The 21106-nt window shown below is 46.8% G+C and overlaps 1 protein-coding gene across 4 annotated transcripts in view; it reads right to left on the reverse strand.

Annotated features, from left to right (window-relative positions):
- Positions 1-21106, reverse strand: part of foxj3 (forkhead box J3) — a 149247-nt gene that overhangs the window by 73166 nt on the left and 54975 nt on the right. For all 4 annotated transcript variants that reach the window (XM_069183641.1, XM_069183638.1, XM_069183640.1 and 1 more), the window contains exon 2: positions 15617-16065. In XM_069183641.1, the coding sequence (XP_069039742.1) occupies positions 15617-15940 (324 nt within the window). In that variant the 5' untranslated portion in view covers positions 15941-16065. The remainder of the gene's footprint in view (positions 1-15616; positions 16066-21106) is intronic.

Here is a 21106-nt window from a genome sequence, read left to right on the forward strand (position 1 = left end):
GAACTCAAACAGAGCACACTGTCTTCTCAATCAAGGACATCTGGACAACTGTTCTGGTCAAGCACCCATCACCACACGCTGTTAGGACTCCAACCTGAGAAGCCTCTACACAGATTTATATTTTAAGAGCTTTTCAAGCAAAGTTGCATCAGTTTCATATTATTTTCACATTGCAGGACACACATGCTCTTTCAAATGCTGTAACACTTGCAGACAAGAGTGCTTCCCAATAATAAAACTGCACCATCTGAAACTCAACTTCAAGACCCATGAGCTCCCTAAACCTTTCAGAAGATCTTAAGGAGCTACGACCATGTTAGAGGTAAAGGTCTTTTTTTTCCTCCCTTTTGCTTTGCTTTAAAACTACTTTGACATTAGTTGATGGAGAGAAATCTGCTTTCACCTAAAATCTGCAAAACACATCAAGCTTTTAGTCAGTACTATGAAAGGACGCTTTGCAGGTTTCCTTGTGGGAGCTGCACTGCAGAGCGCTCCTGATTACAGGGCTCAGTGCTGATCAAGGCTGTCAGGCTGGAGGCTGGCGCTGACATCAGGGGGTGAGAGGATGTCAATACAAAGTACGGGGCATGGGAAAGCTCAGCTCAGTTTGCGTGGCGTGCTGATAGGCGTGTGAACGGTCTACTTTGCAGATGGCCTGTGAGCCCCACAAGAGGCTGTGGCTAGAGACGCACTCCAGAGCCGCGCTGGAAAAGAAAAAGGATCCATCTCCTTTAAGGCGGCCCTGGGCCCTCAGTGCAGTGCTGCAGTCCAGACAGCCGAAGAGCAAGCTAGGACAATGCATCACGGCTCTTTCTCCCCGTCTGATCTGGCACATTAAAAATGTATGCATATTTGTTGGCATTTTGTCCAACTACTGCAACATTAGGGGCGAACAGGCAATGCAATTAATCTTTAACATGAGATGATTTTGAAACGGGACAGAAACAAAAATAAAAGGATCATCACACCAGTCGAGTAATAAACTTGGAGAATCCTAAAGGACTATAATTTATGCCATTGAAATGTATCAATCATCGGCCAGGCACAGAGGCTTTTCAGGTCCTGCAGATTGGTATGCGATCTGCAAACATAAAGGAGACACTCCTAGTGTAGTGTAGTGGAGACGGAAGTCAAATCCTGGAAATGAAACAAAAGGAAAGAGGGGGTTTTCCTGTCGCAATCCCAGGCAGGCATCTTCCCAGTGGATGAAGATAAGCATACTACGCCAACCATCAACACCCCCTCCCCTAACAGCTCTAATAGCCCAGTTCAGATGTGCCTGGATCCACCACTGTGTAAGAAATGACTTATTCACACGGGAGGAGCTCAGCTCCAGTCCTCCTCCCGGCTCACGTCGCCACTGGAGACGGCAGGGCTTTGGAGGCACATCAGCTGTTTGACAGGTTTGGCGGTAAACGCTGCCAGCGTTATTTCTAACAGGATCCGCAGGCGACGCGCGCCTGGGGACAGGGCAGAGACAGAGCCGCGTCCGCAGGCCTGCCCCTCCCTCTGGGACGAGGACAAAGACTCCCTGTGCGCGGCCACCGCTGCGATCCCGCGCGTTCCCGGCGAACGGAGGCGGAAGTGGCCTGGAAAGGGAGAGGCCCTTGGAACCCTCACCCTGCGGCCCATGTGGGTCCTGATGCCCCAGTATAGTGATGGGGACACTATACTGTAAACAGGCGCCGTCCTTCGGATGAGACGTAAAACCGAGGTCCTGACTCTCTGTGGTCATTAAAAATCTCAGGGCATTTCTCGAAAAGAGTAGGGGTGTAACCCTGGCATCCTGGCCAAATCTCCCATTGGCCCTTACCAATCATGGCCTCCTAATAATCTCCATCTATGAATTGGCTATGTTACTCTGTTCTCCTCCCCACTGAGAGCTGATGTGTGGGGAGTGTACTGGCGCACTATGGCTGCCGTCGCATCATCCAGGTGGATGCTGCACATTGGTGGTGGTGGAGGGGATCCCCATTACCTGTAAAGCGCTTTGAGTGGAGTGTCCAGAAAAGCGCTATATAAGTGTAAGCAATTATTATTATTATTATGATTATTATTAACTCCTGCTCCGACGGGAAACGCGCGCTGCTGTCCGTGTCCTCCTTCTCATTCTGGAGACGGAACTGGAGGGGCTGTGTTTCTTCAGCGGCTCACTGAAGCCTCCGGTGCTGAACGACTGGCGGACAGACCCTCCGGCCGAGGGCAGGGAGAGCCCCCCTCAGAGCGCGGCGACGAGGCGCAGTCTCTCTCCGTGTGCTCGGGACAGCCCTCACTTCCAGCCATCGGAGCGGACATTCGCCAAGCGATCCGGGCTCAGGGGCCACAGCTGCCACGCTGCGTTACTCAGTGTGGCCCCGGTCTCCTGGCCCCCACGACGACTGTCTGTGCAGGGCGGGGAGTGACAGCCGGCCCAAGGGGATTCCTAGCAGCTGAAGAATTCCAAAATAAACTTCACTTGGGGAAAAATGAATCATTGTTTTCATTGTTCTGCACGAGTTCGGCTCCGAACTCTACGCAAAAGGAATGCTGAAACCCCCTAAAGCTGTGAGCTGTACCGCGCACAAGCCTGAAACACACAAAACTGATCTTAAGTGCCGTTCAGAATAACATGGCGGTTTTATTGGAATGCGGCTAACTTGCTCATTTTTCTTGTGACCTTGAAACATGTTCCACATCTGCCTACGGTCTATTTTCGGATCTTAACACCCTCAAAAAGGTGTAGAATAGTTATTCTACACACAAATGCCAATGGCTTTGGCATTTGACTTGTGTTTTTTCACCCGTTTCATCATCATCAGCTCTAGAACCTTGAATTCCTTAGCAAGACTGAACTTCACATCAGTTTTCCCCCAAACTGCAAGTCTGTCCTGACCTCAATCTCAATCAGATCTCAGGCTCTGGAAAAGCTGGTGTATGTCCTCACGTCATCTCATCTTCCTGCTCTTAAGCAGTCCAACATATCACTGCAGCACAGAGAGACTCTGTGTTTAATGTCTAACAGGGCGACAGAGGACAAATCTCAACCAAATCTGAATCCTAAGCCCAGCTGCTTCCTCACACAGAGCCCGAGAGAGAAATCTCAGTTTTGTCCAACATCTTAAAAAGCACATTTGTGAGAGAAACCCTCTTCAATTTCTTTCATCATACATATCGGTTTCAAATGTTGAAGCACCAGGCTTGCAGTCTCCTTAACACTGCAAGATGCACCAATAAAGGATAATTCCCTTTATGTTCCAGCGGTATGGAAAGGAGGTATTTTTTCCTTACCCTGTACATTTATGATCAATTTTCACTTGGCTGAGCACACAGTTAGACTGTGCCAAATACATTTAAATGAGGAACATGTGGTGGGGCCTTTAAAAATGCTCCATTTCTTATAAAACACAACAGACATTTTCTTCTATAAAACAATACAATTATTTTTTTTTACAAATAAGCTTGCTTTTCTATTGAAACATCTGTTTCAAAATACAAATGCTCCTGGACTTTAGCACAAGAAAATGACTATTTTGCCACCCTGTTACTTATTATTTTTTTGAATCTGTGAAATAGCTTTTTCAATCCGTAATACATGAAACCCCCAGACTAGCTGCACATCCCTTTTACTCAGGGGTTAAAGCAACAAACCATTATCGCTCATCACAGTTAGCAGATTGCAATTAGATAACTAATGCTTCTGGGTCAAACATTACAAGAAAGATTCTACAAACCAGTCTTTACACACAAAAGCAAAAAGAGATAAGTGAAAACAAAACCCCCGAAAGAGCACCTTCCATTCCACTGCCAGTGAATGAAATCTTGCATCTTCCTCTCAGGGGACGGAGTTACTTGCAGAGCGAAACAATGCTTCACATTAAAAGGAGTAAAGCTGTTATCTTTGTAGGGTAACAGCTATGTGTCCAGGACAGAAACTCAGTGTTTCAAGTGTCAAATCTGCCTTAACTACCTGTTTTGCACCCTACAAATAACGAGACGGTTATTTTTGCAAAGTGAGAAAACTGCAGCCCCCTCTCCTTGACAGGCCTGGGTAAGGTCACCCCAGAATCCCATCAGGCAGTGGACCAAAACCGACCTGGCCATCTGTAACATCCTGGCAAAGCGGGTCAGTGTTTGCCACTCCACAACGGGATCAACACCCCCTGGTACGTTCTGGGCATAACAGGAAAACAGGTGGTTTGCTCCTCTGCACAAATCACACAGCTGTGCAAACAGGGGAAACGAGAAGAGATCCTGCACCACTTACTAATTTTCTCCCAGATGAAATGTAAAAGGGGCAACTAGAAAGAGTGGCGGGCACCAGGCGAGCTCCCGGTGCCAGGCCTTTCATCTGCCTCCTGCAGATGGCTCTTAAATCAGCCAGGAACAGAGAGAAAACACCTACTAATTGTACCTGTTGACGCCACACCCAGGGGCCGGGAGAGCAGTGCAGTGAGCAGCCCGAACGCCCAACGCGATGTTGTTTTTGGACCACGGCGGCCCACATCAGATTTCAATCGCTCCTGTCTGCCTTTCTTCCTTCCACGCTGGCCTGGGGGGGGGCGCAGACACGCAGGAACTTTGTTGTGGAGTGTCTCTGCTTGGAGGGGCGTAGGTAGTGGAAGCCTTAAGAAAGCAGGGGGCCCACCCAGCCTGCAGGAAAGGAGGCGATGCCGCCCTCTGTGGAGAACATGAGCCGGCAAGACCCGAGACTCCGCGCGCCCGCCGACGGAACGGGCCCAGGGCGGCCGGCGGACCTCGGCGGCTCCCCCCGGGGGAACACGCCCACACTTAGCACATGCCAGGCCTAGTACCAGGGAGGTACCCCGACACCCCTTCACACCTGCCTGCTGAAACCCGCCTTCCCTTCATGATGAACAAGACAACTGGTGACTAAAAAGGCTACCAGCAGAAACCACTGCAGTCATAGACCTGTCGTACACTGGCGGCATCACCGTGCCCAAACCTCACCGAAATGCAGGAATCGGTATCATCCTCACTAAAAGAGAGATTTCCTTTTATTCCCATAGCTACTCCAGCGTCAGCCTAGGATTAAGGCCTGTGCTAATGTGGATACTGTAATATTCCGACAATATATGTTCAGCTAGAACTAGTGAAATATTCATTTACAGAAGTCGACTAATGATGCAGAGCAGAATTTATTCAGGGGGCACCAACAAGCCAGTGGTACAGACAGCAGCTGTTATTTGTAGCGGTTTATTTTCCCTTGGGGAAACTGCAGTCTAAGCGAGAGAGAGAAATGGAACATGGCTATTTTCACCTGAGAAGGACGTAGTGAATTTGCTCACTGAAGATGGTAATTTAATTTATGAGCTGCCACATTATCTCCAGAATGAACTGCCACTTTGAAGCCCTGACACAACCCCAGCTCTCTACGCTTACACAGTTAAAAACATCGCCCGTGGCTTCTGTCATTACGCTTGCTGACCAGATACACGTTCACACCTTTGATCCGTTTAAGGTTTAGTTTCTTCTGCTAATTCCGTAATGAGATCAAAGCAGCAACGCTTGCTTCTTGGAAGCAGCTGTACCCAGCACCTCGTCCAAGACACAGACACAACACAGAGCTGTGCCCTTTACAATATCTCCAAAAAGAGCCAGACTTTCAGAGTCTGACACATGACACACATGGGACACCCAAACAATTTCAGGAACTTTTCAAACCCTTTTACAGCTGAGCACAGCCCTCTTCGTCTGACTGGCGCCACCCACAAGTTGGTTATGTTGGCTCAATGTCCTCACCTTTAGGAAACTGCAAACCAATGTTATTTCACTTAAGCCGGCGTCACACTACAGGACTCGACACGACTTCTAGTCATGACTGCAGTTGCTGAATCTCGCTGCCTTTTCTCTCCTAGAGGGGGTCAAGTTATACGACTGGGATTCGCAGGGGGTGACTAATCACACGATTCCCTCACGCCTTTTCATCTCGGTTCCAAATCTCGTCTTGAGCCGCGAAAGTACCGCGAGGTCGCCTCGTTTTGGCAACCAATCAACGTGGAGCACAAGAGGAGCGCCGCGCGAAAGTGAACAAACAGCATGGAAAAAAGCACGTAAACAACTTGAAAAGTGTAACACAAGCATTGTTTCCCCACAAATATAAAACAAATTGACAAAAATACAACCTTTAAAAATATAAAACACCTTAAAACAAATATTGTGAACAAATCAGTATTGCGCTACACTGTGTAATATAATGGGCACACAAGTACACATCTGGCTCCCCCCAACGACTTGCGACTCATTAGGAGAAAATCAAACCAGTCTGATTCTGTCGCAGCGAGTTGCAGAGAGTCTTTGACAGATCGCTAAGACCGTGCCACTGGGGGTGTCACACTACACAAATGACGGTAATGGGCACGCGCTGTGACTCTCTACAACTCGCTGCGATTTTCTTGCGGTTGTGTAAATGAAGGCTACGACTGAAGATCCTAGGAAAAGCCATGTGGGGTGACCCCGGCATTATTGGGCGTTATCGATAGCAAATATTGAGAAGGGGCCTAGTCTCAGCTTTATATACAGTTTCCTTGTTTATCTAAAACCCATCTCCCCTTTCACCCCTAACGGGACAAAGAAGTAGACAGGCTGGGCTGTAGTCCTGAACGTACAGTAGTGTCCTCTCACAAAAACCCAGCTCATTATTCAAGACACTTCAGACTCGCGCACAGAGCCTACGCAACTCCTTACAAACGTTTCAAGATGAAAGTTACTCCAACTAGGCCCTGTACGAATACAGTACGTTTCAGGATTGATGTTGGACAGAATGGTTTTGGCAACATGTAGATCTGATTAACGAGTATAAAAACACTAATGAGACTGCAGTCCCATCAACGATGCAGTGCATGGGCCCTGTGTTCCAGGCTGGCAGGAATATGTGGCTTTGGATAACGGATGATAAACCATTGAGCCTCAGATTCTTTGGCCCAATGAAAGAAGGAGTCATTTAAGATCACTGTCAGGAAAAAGTAGAGATTAATTCCTTGCTGAAAAGGAAATAAAGTCTTCCTCTCTCATCCATGCTTAGGTCAGGTTTCACTGACCTCTGTCCTTTCACAGAGATTCAAAGACTGCGACAGCAGAAAGACATCTGAGGCCACAATCACCTTTAGGCTTGGTTCACAGAGCACCACCTCCAGCACTCCAGGATTGATTGATCCCTTTCTCATCTTTCCATTCATGCTTACTGACATATTAAAGCTCCACGGCCCCAACTTTGTTATACTTTTTATTTTTCAGCCTGCTGTTCAAGTCTGCTTCTTCCTCTGCAGCGCTCTGCTCTAATTTACAGGTATGACGCTTCTTATTGGCAGACGTACTGCAGCCAAAATGTGTTCTGCAGGGATCGGCGGAGGAGGAGATCGCTCTTAATAATGTTTGGTTACACTCACTTACACACCTTGTTCTACTTGAAAGAAGTCTTGCTGACATAAATTGCTCAAGAACTGAAGTTGCATTTATTCATTCAGAACATGTATCTAAATAGCACCTTCCATTACTCTAGTTACAATTTTTTTCTTGCAGTTGATGTTTTTGTCTTTGACTTGCGTTTCAAATGATCATCTTTTGAACAGAGCTCAATAAAAATAAGTTAAAAGGGCGGGGGTTCCCTTTAATCTTTGATAGGGCTTCTGAAACGAGCTGGCTATGAACTTTCCACTGCTCCAGCAAGGATAGCCTCTCCCGTGATCATTACGAACTGGGGGGGGACGGTCTGCATTACTTGCCTGTCCCATGTGTCACATCCTCTACTGCGTTCTGCATTATCAGCTCTTGCACAACACTACCCTGCGAAGACGGGCATTACTATTGCTGTTTTATTATGTGGCAATTGTAGGCTGAGGAACTCCTTACATTCTCTTCGGAATGCGTGTGTGACAGGTGAGGCTCCACCAGGAATCACTGAGTGAGGGGAATTCCCCTACGCCAAAGGACCAGACCCCCTGCCGCCGGAGAATTCAGCGCTGTTCAAGCTCCTAGGGGATTCCATTAGGGCAGTTATGAGCGTACCGCTTACACAACCCCTGAACAGGGTTCAGTGGGTAAAAGAACAACATGCAGTTGGCTTTTACCAACTGTTACATGACTTGACACTAGCTGGCTGCTGGGATAGTCATCTGCACACAGCCATGTTAGCCAAACAGCTGCCAACATAACTCTAGCCATAACTGGTGATCTGGGACACTGTGATAAAACTTAGAGGGAGTCCTGGTAATTTTCCAGTTCTGCTTGCTGAGCATCCAAGTGCACAGACACTGCAAAATGATGTCAAACTGGTGAGTAAGGCACCATCACAGCAACTTTCTAACTTCCAGACCCAAGAGGAAATATGCCAAGGATTTTACAGCTGGCTACATACGGTATCTATTTATTCTTTTCTTTGGCATCCTATTCCAGTAAGAAATGAGCGTCCAGTCATTTTGACTGGAATTCTTTCAGTTTAAGCAATTCCTTTCAACGAAAGTGTTGATGAACCAGGCCAGCGTTCTATCTCGCCCTGCTCGCATGGGTGTTCTCGGAAGATTCCCTGTCACAGAGGCTAGCAAGCAGCAGAGATCCTGCTTCAATAGTCCCAGCGGTATCGAAACAAGAGCTTGAGCTGGGGAAGAGCAGCAAAACAGACTTTGGTATTTCTAACACCGCAGCATTTCTTCACTGCATCTGATCAGATGGTGCCCTGACATCCAGCATGTTTACTCCATTGTACTTTTTGGACAATCAGTCTGTATAAACCTATGCACATTTTGCACATATTTTATTGTTTTTACAGTGACTATGATCAGCACATTTTGCACACACCTATGTACTTATTTATTTTCATTTATCTTGTTTGTCTTTTGTTTTATAACTATTCTGATGTCTGTTTTGCTTGTCTTGGGCTGGACTGCTGGTAACACATCAATTTCCCTACGGGATTAATAAAGTATTATCTATCTATCCCTGCATATAGTACCTTTACTATACGCCACTATACGCACAGTACTGAGAAAAAGGTTTGTCAAACCCCTATAAATCTCTTATAGTTTCGACCTAAAACATAATTTCAGAAAGTCAGAATAAAAGATGAAGATAATCTGATTACATTTATAACACACTGACATGAAATACGTCTTCATTTAACTAACAAAATGATCCAGCAGTAATTATCCTTGTGTGAATAAGTATGTGAATCCTTATATTCAGAAACCAGAGACACCTCCTTTAGCAGAAATGACTAGATGTTTCCTGTAACGATTTGCCCATCCTGGCTTTTAGGAAATTTGGCCCATTCTCCCTTAAAGAACTGTTTCAAATCAGAGACATCGAAGGATTTCCCTGTATAAACAGTTTTCTTCAGGTCCCGCAATAACATTAAGACGGGGTTTTGGTGCAGACTTTGATTCGATCAACCCTAAATGGCACATTTTTCATCAGCCACTCTGTAGCAGCTCTGCTTGGATGTTTAGGACTATTGTCTTTCTGCATGACCTACTTTCGTCTGAACTTCAGCTGATGAACGAATGACCTGGCGTTCTCTTCTAGACTTTGCTTGTACTGTAGATTAGCAGTGCGAGATTCACCCTTCTGTCAATGATGGCACCATGGATGGATTGCCCATTTGGCGGACCTGTGATTGGCGGCGATGTTCCTTTTAGAGAGCAATGCGTTCTTTCCTGGCCATCTTTCTATGAAAACCATTCCTGCTGAATCTTGTCCTGATCATGCTGATGATGTGGCATTTGCCACAACAACAGCGCTGTTAGCCAGGGATGTGACTTCCTGGGTGGTTTTCTGGGCTGCTCTTGGACAGATCTTGCCAATCCAACGGTAGAGTCGCCTTGGTCTCTCAGCCTTTTCGAGTTGTAGACTGTCTGAGAGTGGATTCCAGTCTGAGAGTTTCTCCAGACTGATGAGTGTTAGCTACTCTTTTCTTAAGCTGCTTGGTGAAGACTAACTCCACAATAATGCAGGACGAAGCTGCCCAAACTCCTTCTTTGTTAGCACATTATTTGTTACCATTTCAGTTTATTGTAAACTTGTTCATCTGTCATACATTACTTGTTAATTTGTTAGCAAGTTACAGTATTGAATCATCCTGGTTTTCAAATTATCCTCTTAATTCTAACTAGGGGTTCACTTATTATTTTGCCTGCCCAGATTCCTATTAATTTCTTTTCTACTTCATCCCAAAACACACTGAACTGGTAAAAATAAACTATGTTGGTTACTTATGAAAAGAAACAGGTTTCAATTAAGCAGAAATGTCTTGGTAAGTTATTGTAACTCGACTACAGACAGGTCAAGCATTTAGGAATTTTGTTTTTGTTTTGCGCACATATACAGGGATAAAATGTTAATGCGCTGAATCAGAACAATTCCGTGTGATTTATATAGATCTAAATGGCTTTAGGTTCATTAACAGTCATACAGACGTGTGACACCCAGGGCAGAATTCATAAATGAGGAAATGACCCAAGGCCACAGACGTGACTGGATTAAACATCAGCCAGGCTACCTAGACCTCGGTCTGTTTGTTTATCCCCCCCAATTTCTTGAAGTTGTTTCGGGTTTCAGGTTCGGGAGCTGCTAACTATTCAGGCTGCCTTCCCTCGTGTGACTGAGCCACAGCGACCTTGATTTTGAACAGCAAAAGCTCCCCTTTCCCCCCCCGTCACCGCTGATCAAAGCACATCAGCGATTCAAGGCCTGCTCAGGAAAACACTCCGCGGAGAATCCGGAGGAGAGCAGGGTTAAAAAGCACCAGGTGAGCGACCTACTTAATTTGCCTTTAAAAACAAATTCAGCTTTGTGATATTTTATTCCGAGGTTTAGAAAGGGATCGAGACAGCAGTGCTAAATTCTCGGGGGATGTCTTTTCTGTTACACACAGCTTTCCTTCAACGTTGCACACACTCTGATTCCAAGGCAGGCTTCTCAGAGCTGCCAGCTTTCTTCTCCATGCAAACTAAAGCAATGCAGTAACTTCAGAGGCAGTTCTAGCGCAATGACACAGGTCCATATGGCCTAATTATACTCAGCTTCTTGTTTCCTAAGCACTTCCATTTGACGAAGTTTTTATTAGTGCTTCAGAGGATGTAACAGCTTTATCCGAGGAATCTAATTGCCTGCTCACAAACGCATTTTGCATATCTGTCGGCTTAATTCTGCAGTAATGTTTTTTGACCTTGATGAATGAGCTGTTTTATTGACAGCACTTATTGATATTTGTTAAAACCATTTCCTAATAGAGCTCTGTTCAGCTGATTAAATGAGCTGCCTCCATTTGGATTACCCACTCTCATCTCTCCTGTCTCTGCCCCCCTCTCTCTCTCAGAGAACCGACGAGTACGTGTGCTTGTATTGCCTGCTGCCTTAATCGCCAACGAAGCTGCACAGAGACCTGCGCTTTGCACAGATCTGCAGCCCATGAGGAATTGGGCAATTTCACTCAGATTGACCCGATACTTAGTGCTAGTTTTCATTATTAATGTATATCGCATGCTTCCTGTTTCTCGGAAGCATGACGCTGTTCTAGCTTTCTAGCTGTCCCACAGTAAAGCAGACTTATCACATCCAACTAATGAGAGAATGGGCCCTTTGAGTCACAAAACTATGTGCAAAATCAGTCCCTGAGGTTTGAACATCTTCATACGTAACCGTTATTTAGACTGTTAGAGCTATAGTACAATATCTCACTTTCATACACAAGATGCATAAGTTTTATTCTCTGTGTTTAGAGTGTACATTGGGAGGGTAGCAATTCATTGATGCTTTAGCACTGCAATATTTTCCCTGTTTAACATGGCGACTGATCTCCCCAGGACTGACTTGTGTGATGGTGATCCGCAAACCTGACAACACACTGAAGCTGCAGAACACGGTGCCCTGCAAACAGGGGATTAAGTGTTAAGAAGTGAGCGCACTGTGGTTGCAATTTCACAGTACTTCTCCTACTTCCTTTCTAACTCTATCTGGGTCATTCGGAAAAGGGCAATGCAGGCGCCTTTCCCTTGCTGGTGCTCTGACAGGCTAGGTATGCTAGCGTCTTTCTCCATTTCAACTGCAGCTTTTAAGCTCCCACTTTGCCTATCAATTCCCAATTCCCCTAATAATGCAATCTTTTCCTTAAAGCATGCTGATCTGGTTGCCCTGAGTTATAATGGTTTATGGCTGTCTGGGTTGGGGAACCTGTAGCATACTCCTGTCACTTAGCCTCTTGAAGTCTTATTCTCCAGTGCAATCCATAAGAATGCAGAAACATGTGTACTGTCTATTGCAAATGTTCCTAGCGCTAACCTGGAAAACAGTGCTGAGTTCTGAGCATTGCACTGAGGCAGGACAAAGGAAAGCTCCCTGCCCAATTTCTGATCCAAAGGGAATGTCATTATCCGGACAGACGACAGAAACTGAATCTGTTCAGCCTGCAAAATGGTTATATGGGAACTTGATTCAGGAATTCAAAATGAAAAGTAGCCACCAGGTCAGCACAGGAGATCCTTCAAGATCAATAACACCACAAATATGATCACAAAGCAAAAAGCAGCACAACAGAGGGATAAAAATTTGGGGCCATTCAAGACAGAAGCAATTCTTTACACAGAGGATTGTGGGTTTCTTTTAGAAAGAGACAAGAGAATTCTTACAGCATTAAACTAATAGCAACCATACAAGCAAAACGGGAAAAACAGTCTGCTTTCATTTAGAAAGCCTCATGTTCAGGACTGAATAGTTTACATTTTACTTTTGGCACATTAGACATATGGATCTAACATGACACTGGACAGGGAGGAAATCCCCAATTCGGAAAACAAAAAAGCACAGCTATAACCCCCACTGTATCAAATCACACTTGAATTCTAAGATCCAGACGCTGTGGGTTCAAGCCCGGATCACGTCACTAGCCAAGCAAGGATTCCCCACGCTGTTGGGTACAACTGCCACCGAGATGCCAAGGATCAAGTAGGGATTGGTCAAGTCTCTCCCAATTGAGCGGGTGATTAAAAAAAATGAAAATTCTTACATTTGTAAAAACAAATGATGCCATCAAGAATTCAGGGAACATGGTTAAGCTTGTAACGCATTAAAGGTGTCCCCACCCTGAGAAATGTTCAACTGGTGAGAAACACACACCGCAGTATGAGGGTGTGACAACAGTGACGTCTATCCTTCCTGGCCAGGGTTAGCTTTCTGCTGGTCTCCAGCTAGGACAGAAGCACTTTCACAGTGGACTTGGGTCCGATTACTGGGTGACAAAATAATGCAGTTAAGAAGGTGTCCAGATCATGTGGAATAGTAGTTCAGGCAGACTGTGGTGCAAAGAAATACTACATTAGTTTTCACCTCACCTTGGATGGCTGGAGATAAAGATCAAAACCACGGGTAGCAGTTACCTTGAACTTTAAATCTGATAATCATGTGGAAGGTTTGTGTTCATTTATCAGCTTCTTTAAACACCGTCAGCAGGCGTATTATAGGTACTTAATTTTTGTTGTTGTTTTGTCGTTGTTTACCTGTCAATGATTTAATTTAAAAGACAACCTTGGGGATTTTATATGTCATTTAAGGTTTAAGGTTGTTACAGCTAAAACACGATAAAAAACTAACACGCTATTTTTTGGTTGGAAAGTTTAAACAAAAACAAAAATTGCATTCGTGATAAAGTGGTGTTTGATTAAAACTGATATAAAGTTTAATTAGATGGAAACCCTGTATATTTATTTTGCCCCTGCTAGTTTTGTTGACTAAGAATGGCAGTAAATATTTAGCTTCCATTACTTAACACTAACACAGCAGGAACCTGCTTCTCTCTCATTTGTTACACTGGATGATCTGCATGTTTCGGGACACGTATTGCTATCAGCACCTGGTATCAGGGTAAGTATCTTATCCTCACAGCCAGGGGATACATCAGAACCGCACACGATGGCCATATGTTTTCTTGTCGGTAAAAATCTGAATTTCAGTATCAATCTCTGCAAATCAGCTGCCTTTGTCAACCACTGAAAGAAACCCCACAGCCCCAGCCCGCGTCTTAAAGACTGTGAGACTGTTCTTCTGCCTACATGTGATACTCCTCCGGCCAGCTCTTCACAGGCGCCAGGAAGACACGCACAGCCGCTCAACAGCTCCACGTAAGGGACGGTGCCTGCTGATCTGTCTCCTCATATCATTCGCTTTCTCCACTGTTTAAAACAGCGCTTCCTCATGCTGCACCCACGGCCTGGTCTACCACTCTAACAGGGAATCACAAGGAGGAAAACAGGACATTCAGCCCACGTCACCTAGCAGTGAGCCGCCCCAGCCTTGATCTAACCAGAGACATCAGACACCTAACATACATCCGTTCACCATGATCCACCCTCAACAGACGTTAACTAAGAGCAAGCAACCCATCTGGTCACAAAAGTTAGAGAATTACTGAATACGAAGACACTCTGAAACTATGCTTCCAATATGGACAAAAACATTGCATTCTAGAGGGGAAAAGTCCGGTGACGGTACTGCAGAGTATCTGAATAATTCAGCTGAAGGAATATTTAAGTGATCAGAACTCAATTTTGAAAAATCAGATCTTCAACCACAAAGACTGAGTGCCTGAGACTTCCACTGACGGCAACGTATTTGCTAGCCAGCAAGAGTATTAATCAGGGCCTTGTGACTTAATCAAAGAAAATGCAGGGGGGATTCATAAAAACCCAGTCCTAACAAAAAGTTACTGTCAGTGGTATTATAACTGAAGTGCGCTGCCACTTTAAAAGCGTACAGTCCCTCCAGTCACACGCTGCCCCCAGCCAATCACTGGAGCTCCTCCACAAACACGCCGCCCTCAAGCCAATCACTGGAGCTCCTCCACACACACGCTGCCTCCAGCCAATCACTGGAGCTCCTCCACAAACACGCTGCCCCCAGTCAATCACTGGAGCTCCTCCACACACACGCTGCCCCCAGTCAATCACTGGAGCTCCTCCACAAACACGCTGCCCCCAGTCAATCACTGGAGCTCCTCCACAAACACGCTGCCCCCGGTCAATCACTGGAGCTCCTCCACACGCACGCCGTCCTCAAGCCAATCACTGGAGCTCCTCCACACGTACGCTGCCCCCAGCCATTCACTGGAGCTCCTCCACACACACGCTGCCCCCAGCCAATCACTGGAGCTCCTCCACACACACGCCGTCCTCAAGCCAATCACTGGAGCTCCTCCACACACACGCTGCCTCCAGCCAATCACTGGAGCTCCTCCACACGCACGCTGCCCCCAGCCATTCACTGGAGCTCCTCCACACACACGCTGCCTCCAGCCAATCACTGGAGCTCCTCCACACACGCCGCCCTCAAGCCAATCACTGGAGCTCCTCCACACACATGCCGCCCTCAAGCCAATCACTGGAGCTCCTCCACACGCACGCTGCCCCCAGCCAATCACTGGAGCTCCTCCACACGCACGCTGCCTCCAGCCAATCACTGGAGCTCCTCCACACACACGCCGCCCTCCAACCAATCACTGGAGCTCTACATTGACCATTCTGCTGTTTGGCCCAGCATCAGAGCCCGTCCTGTTTGTGCTGCACCCGACCTGCTGCCTGTATGTTCAAGGCTGGTGGCCTCCGCAGGGCCCAGAGAGAACCTAGCTGTTCCCTACCTTCCACCCGCTGCCAGCCTCTCTGTAGTAAGGGAAATTGTCACAGATCCACTGGTAGATCTCGCTCAGAGTCATTTTCTTCTTTGGAGAGCTGTTGATGGCAAAGGTGATGAGGCTGGCGTAGCTGTAGGGCGGCTTGCCGTCCTTGTGCTGCTGCACCTCCTCCTGGTCCAGGGTGGTGTTGGGGTCCAGCAAGGCGCCCTTCTTGGCCATGCCCGGCCCGTGGGCGTTCTGCGCCGCGTCCGCCTTCTGGATGGCCGCCCTCATGGTGAGCTGCGGCAGCCAGTCCATGGAGGTGAGACTGCTCTCCAGCTCCGACGTCATGGCTGCGCCCGGCGAGGTGCTCCACAGGGCGAGGGAGAGCGAGCGAGAGGAGAGGGCGCCCCCGAGTCACAGTGTGCTGGCCGCTGCTGCTGCTGCTGCTCCTGGGTGCCTATGCCAACGGCAGTCTGAAAAGGCAAAGGGCAGAAACAGAGCTCTTAGTCCCACTGGCCACTCCCTGCCGAAAGACCAGCGCTGCTCCTGTTTCCCCGTACAGACTTCCACCACCGACAGTAAACACAGGAGGGGGTGCAAGTGTCTATTTCCCACAAATTATGCAAATCATCAGCATTTGAACACGCACTGATTACTTTTATTACATAGTGTAGACTGCGACCATGTGTGAAAACGAACATTTAACCCTAATTCGACACTGCAAGGGAGCTGTACAGTTCAGATTAATTTCTCCTCCATTCAGATGAATTTCTGACTTAACTTTATCAAGCAGCAAATTTCAACCAATCCTTTCCTATAGTGCGCTGTCCTCAGAGTGGGGTCTCACTAACCCCACACTGCAGCACACATCTGTGTCTCTGTGTGGAGTGCGCTGTCCTCAGAGTGGGGTCTCACTAACACTGCACTGCAGCACACACCTGTGTCTCTGTGTGGAGTGGGCTGTCCTCAGAGTGGGGTCTCACTCACCCCACACTGCAGCACACATCTGTGTCTCTGTGTGGAGTGCGCTGTCCTCAGAGTGGGGTCTCACTAACACTGCACTGCAGCACGCAGCTGTGTCTCTGTGTGGAGTGGGCTGTCCTCAGAGTGGGGTCTCACTAACCCCACACTGCAGCACACAGCTGTGTCTCTGTGTGGAGTGGGCTGTCCTCAGAGTGGGGTCTCACTAACCCCACACTGCAGCACACAGCTGTGTCTCTGTGTGGAGTGGGCTGTCCTCAGAGTGGGGTCTCACTCACCCCACACTGCAGCATGCAGCTGTGTCTCTGTGTGGAGTGCGCTGTCCTCAGAGTGGGGTCTCACTAACACTGCACTGCAGCACACAGCTGTGTCTCTGTGTGGAGTGGGCTGTCCTCAGAGTGGGGTCTCACTAACACTGCACTGCAGCACACAGCTGTGTCTCTGTGTGGAGTGGGCTGTCCTCAGAGTGGGGTCTCACTAACACTGCACTGCAGCACACAGCTGTGTCTCTGTATGGAGTGGGCTGTCCTCAGAGTGGGGTCTCACTAACACTGCACTGCAGCACACAGCTGTGTCTCTGTGTGGAGTGGGCTGTCCTCAGAGTGGGGTCTCACTCACCCCACACTGCAGCACACAGCTGTGTCTCTGTGTGGAGTGGGCTGTCCTCAGAGTGGGGTCTCACTCACTGTCCTGACTCACTCACCTCCTCTGTCCTGCTCTCTCCAGCTCAGTCCTAAGTGCAAAGAGATCTGCCAAGTGAGTAACTGCTCGGGAAGTATTCTTACAACTGCCATCCAAATAGGGGAAATAACTAAACAATTTCTTTTTCTCTAGGGATTCACAACCCAGAAAACCAGCCTCCTTTCATCGGAGCCACTGAGCAGGAGTCCCTAGAAATATTTTCTTCTCGGTCTCCAACCGCTCTGCAGCCCTGCAATAAAATCCCCACAGATGGAGGAAATCAAAGCTTGTGCAACTACTCCTCGGTGCAACTATTTTAAGAAACAAAAGGGCTAAAGTCATCGACATCGCTGCCTATGCATGAGTATGCTGCGTGAACTCGCCTACTCTGTATAAGAAACGAACCAATTACTCTAAGCAGATTCAAGAAGTGACAAAACATCTTGAGTAAGAAAGATCTAACGTTTCAGAACATCATCCCCGCCTACAACAACACACCACACTATGTAACTGATTAATATGTGGCACATGGTTTAATGCATGCCTCCAGCAAAAGCAGAAATACCCTTAATTAGAATAAGTGAATTACTGCAGGCTAGTGCAGAGGTTTTTGCGTGTGTCGAAGCTCAGTTTAATGACAGAATATGTGGAGCCTCAGCCCCCCACCCCCATCTGGACGCTGAATTCTGTACAGAGGCTTTGCTTTTTTTTCCCTGATAAAGATTAAAGCAGGCTTTATTCTTCTGATTTCAATAAGGTGAGTCATCACCTGCTAATGTGAGCAATTTTCCACTTTAGAGACTGTGAAAAGCCCAGTCCATACTTAACCTCCTTGACAAGCCATTCAGACAACTGATGAATATTTCTCTGGGGCTGGTATACATGCACATCAAGCGCTCATGGCCTGTGTTAAGTATCTGTATAGGAAGGACCCATAAAAACTCTCATAATAGTTGGCCTACAGCCACCATCTGAACAGCCTAATACAGTGGTAATGTTGCCATTATTAGATACCTAATTAAAACATCACTCAACAAAGGCAAGGCTGTAAATTAAAGTTATAGACCTCTTTCGACATCTGTCTGAAAAACGCAATCAAAACTGTTTTTTTCCCCGTTTAAAAGGATTTGTTTATCTGTACTCGAGTAACTAAAGCAATAAGGAAATGCAAAAGACCAGAGACCAGTAATGTAGAAAACTTTGAATGTGTATAGCTTTTCCTCCTCGGTGGTTATGTTCACATATTGTCATTTCTTTGCCAAAGGAAAAAAAAAAATCCTATTATCTCTAAAAAAAAACCTTTACACAAGAACCAACCATCTGAAACTTAAGAATGAAACACCGGCAATTAGGTTGCAAATGATCAGGCTTTCCAAATTATCTCAGGAAATCTCTGAAAAACACCCTTTTCACCACATGATTACTATGATTGACTCGCAGGGGTTTTATTGTTAATCCTTGAGGGGGTTTTTTTTGTTGCAGTTGATGTTGTTGTTTTTAATGGTGCTTCTGCTGTCAAACCACATCGCTGCCGGAGAAAAGGTTCCTGAAAGGCGTCGTGCTAGAAAGAGGCCCTTCCCCTTGTGCCCCAGCGCTCGGCGAGAGGCGGCTTTGTGACAGCGGGGTAGAAAAAGCCTGTCAGCCGCAGAGGGGTTCGCTGATGGACTCCAAAACGCCGCTGAGTGCTTTTAAAACTCGCTGCTGCCTGCTGCAAAATGACTTCTGTCCCCCCCAAATAAGCTGAAAACAGCCCTCTCTCTATTTGTGTTTCTAAGATAATAAGAGCAAAAGTAATAAAAGCTTACGTTGCCTTTTGAGTATAGAGGCTCTGCTTTTTTATTTTCCCCTCCCCTTAACAGAAACAACGCCGGTGTTCAGCCGCGGTCCCGGGTCTCTGCGCTCAGGCAGAGACGTGAGGAAGCATGAGAACATGAAGCTGCAGGCTAGATGCTTTTCCTCGTGAGTCGCCACAGCTTCCCCTGCGCTCACAGCTTGGGAGGAGAAGCCTGCTAACGAGATACGGGCGCTTGCCAAGCTCTTCCTCGCGAGCTCGATCTGCAGCCACCCTCCACACATTTCAGAAAGCCCGTTCACCTCCACTCCAGCCAAGTAGGCTTAACTCTTTCCAGCCTGGGTGCCTGCAGTGGGCTGCCTCTGCCAAATCGAGGCCTCTCCCTCGCAGGCTCGTCTCGTTAACCTGGCACAGCGACAGGACCAAGAGGCCCGGATTGTCAGCCGCTTACTGATATACACAGAACTCGAAGGAACGTGCTGCCCGGAAAGGTAAAAATTCCATTCTTTCCTGGGCCAATGCTTCAGGGGAAAATCGATTCCTCTGCTTTTTCTACCCAGTTCTGCCTGCTCCCGCAAATTCCTGCCATTTGCGTTAGAAAAAAACCCATAAGCGCTTGTTTTTCAAAGCTTCTCTGACACAGACTTGGGCTAAAAAGTCCAGATCGTTTCAAATGTACTCACACACCTTCCTCCGGAACGGTATTAGCATTTGTAAATCTGCCCAGGGATATCTCTGCATTTTTATTAGCTCGGTGAAGCTCTATTAATGCAGCAATAAACATGCTGAGCATTTCTGAAATAAATGGAACAGCAGCTTCTGAGTCTTTGTAAGGGAGATTAAGAACTTTTCATCTTCAGAGTCTGCAAGAGTCAAGGCATGACTCAAGCGTGTTTCAAGTTTCCTCAATCATATTCATCACGCAAGTCTCAACTCACACAGCACTACAGCAGCACTGCTCTTCAAAGGAAGCAAAGGCAGCCAAAGAGACACAAAATAAGATTCTAAGAACAGCGAAAAATCTATAAATAACCTGATCAAGGTGGGATTACACGCACAACAGGGAAGAGGGTTTATTGTCCATTTTTTAAGAATTTCAGTATCATAGACTGAAAACACATTAAAAGTTAAGGTTAAACATCTGTTATAAAGATTTTATGAAACTCACAGGCATGTCTGAAAAATAATAAACATGCAAACTAGACCTGGAATGAAGAGATCAATGATCTATCTGTGAGTACAGTGTGGCACTGCCTGTGGTTAGTTATGCTATAAGCCACCAGCACTGACACCGTTACGGAATGACGGAAGAGGTGTTAGTGGGGCAGCAGGGGGCGCTCACCCTGCGGTCCATGTGGGTCCTAATGGCCCAGTATAGTGACGGGGACACTATACTGTAAAAAGGGGCTGTCCTTCGGATGAGATGTAAAACCGAGGTCCTGACTCTCTGTGGTCATTAAAAATCCCAGGGCGTTTCTCGAAAAGAGTAGGGTTGTAACCCTGGTGTCCTGGCCAAATTTCCCATTGGCCCTTACCAATCATGGCCTCCTAATAATCCCCCTCTATGAACTGGCTTCATCACTCTGCTCTCCTCCCCACTGAGAGCTGATGTGTGGGGGGTGTTCTGGCGCACTATGGCTGCCGTCGCATCATCCAGGTGGGGCTGCACATTGGTGGTGGTGGAGGGGATCCCCATTACCTGTAAAGAGCCTTGAGTGGAGTGTCCAGAAAGGGTCTATATAAGCGTAAGCAATTATTATTATTATTACCATTATGTTTGAAACGGACAACACAGGAGTCTGAACCACGGAAGGAATTTCTTTAGAAACTGCTATTTGAGTATACTGGTATTGAACACTTCAAGTATTCGAATACTTGACTTCTAATCAGTACAATAGGTCATAAGGAACAATTCCATGCTGAAAAGAGAAGAAAAGAACACCCGTTCTACACACCAGAAGAAGGCTCCACAGCCGAAACATTGTGTTTCTTTTCTTCTCTGTTCACCATGGAATAAACCTATTACTTGTTCCTTTGCAGCTTACGCCTGCTGACGCAGC

This window comes from Lepisosteus oculatus, chromosome 25 (genome assembly GCF_040954835.1).
Source record: "Lepisosteus oculatus isolate fLepOcu1 chromosome 25, fLepOcu1.hap2, whole genome shotgun sequence".
Classification (NCBI taxonomy): domain Eukaryota; kingdom Metazoa; phylum Chordata; class Actinopteri; order Semionotiformes; family Lepisosteidae; genus Lepisosteus; species Lepisosteus oculatus.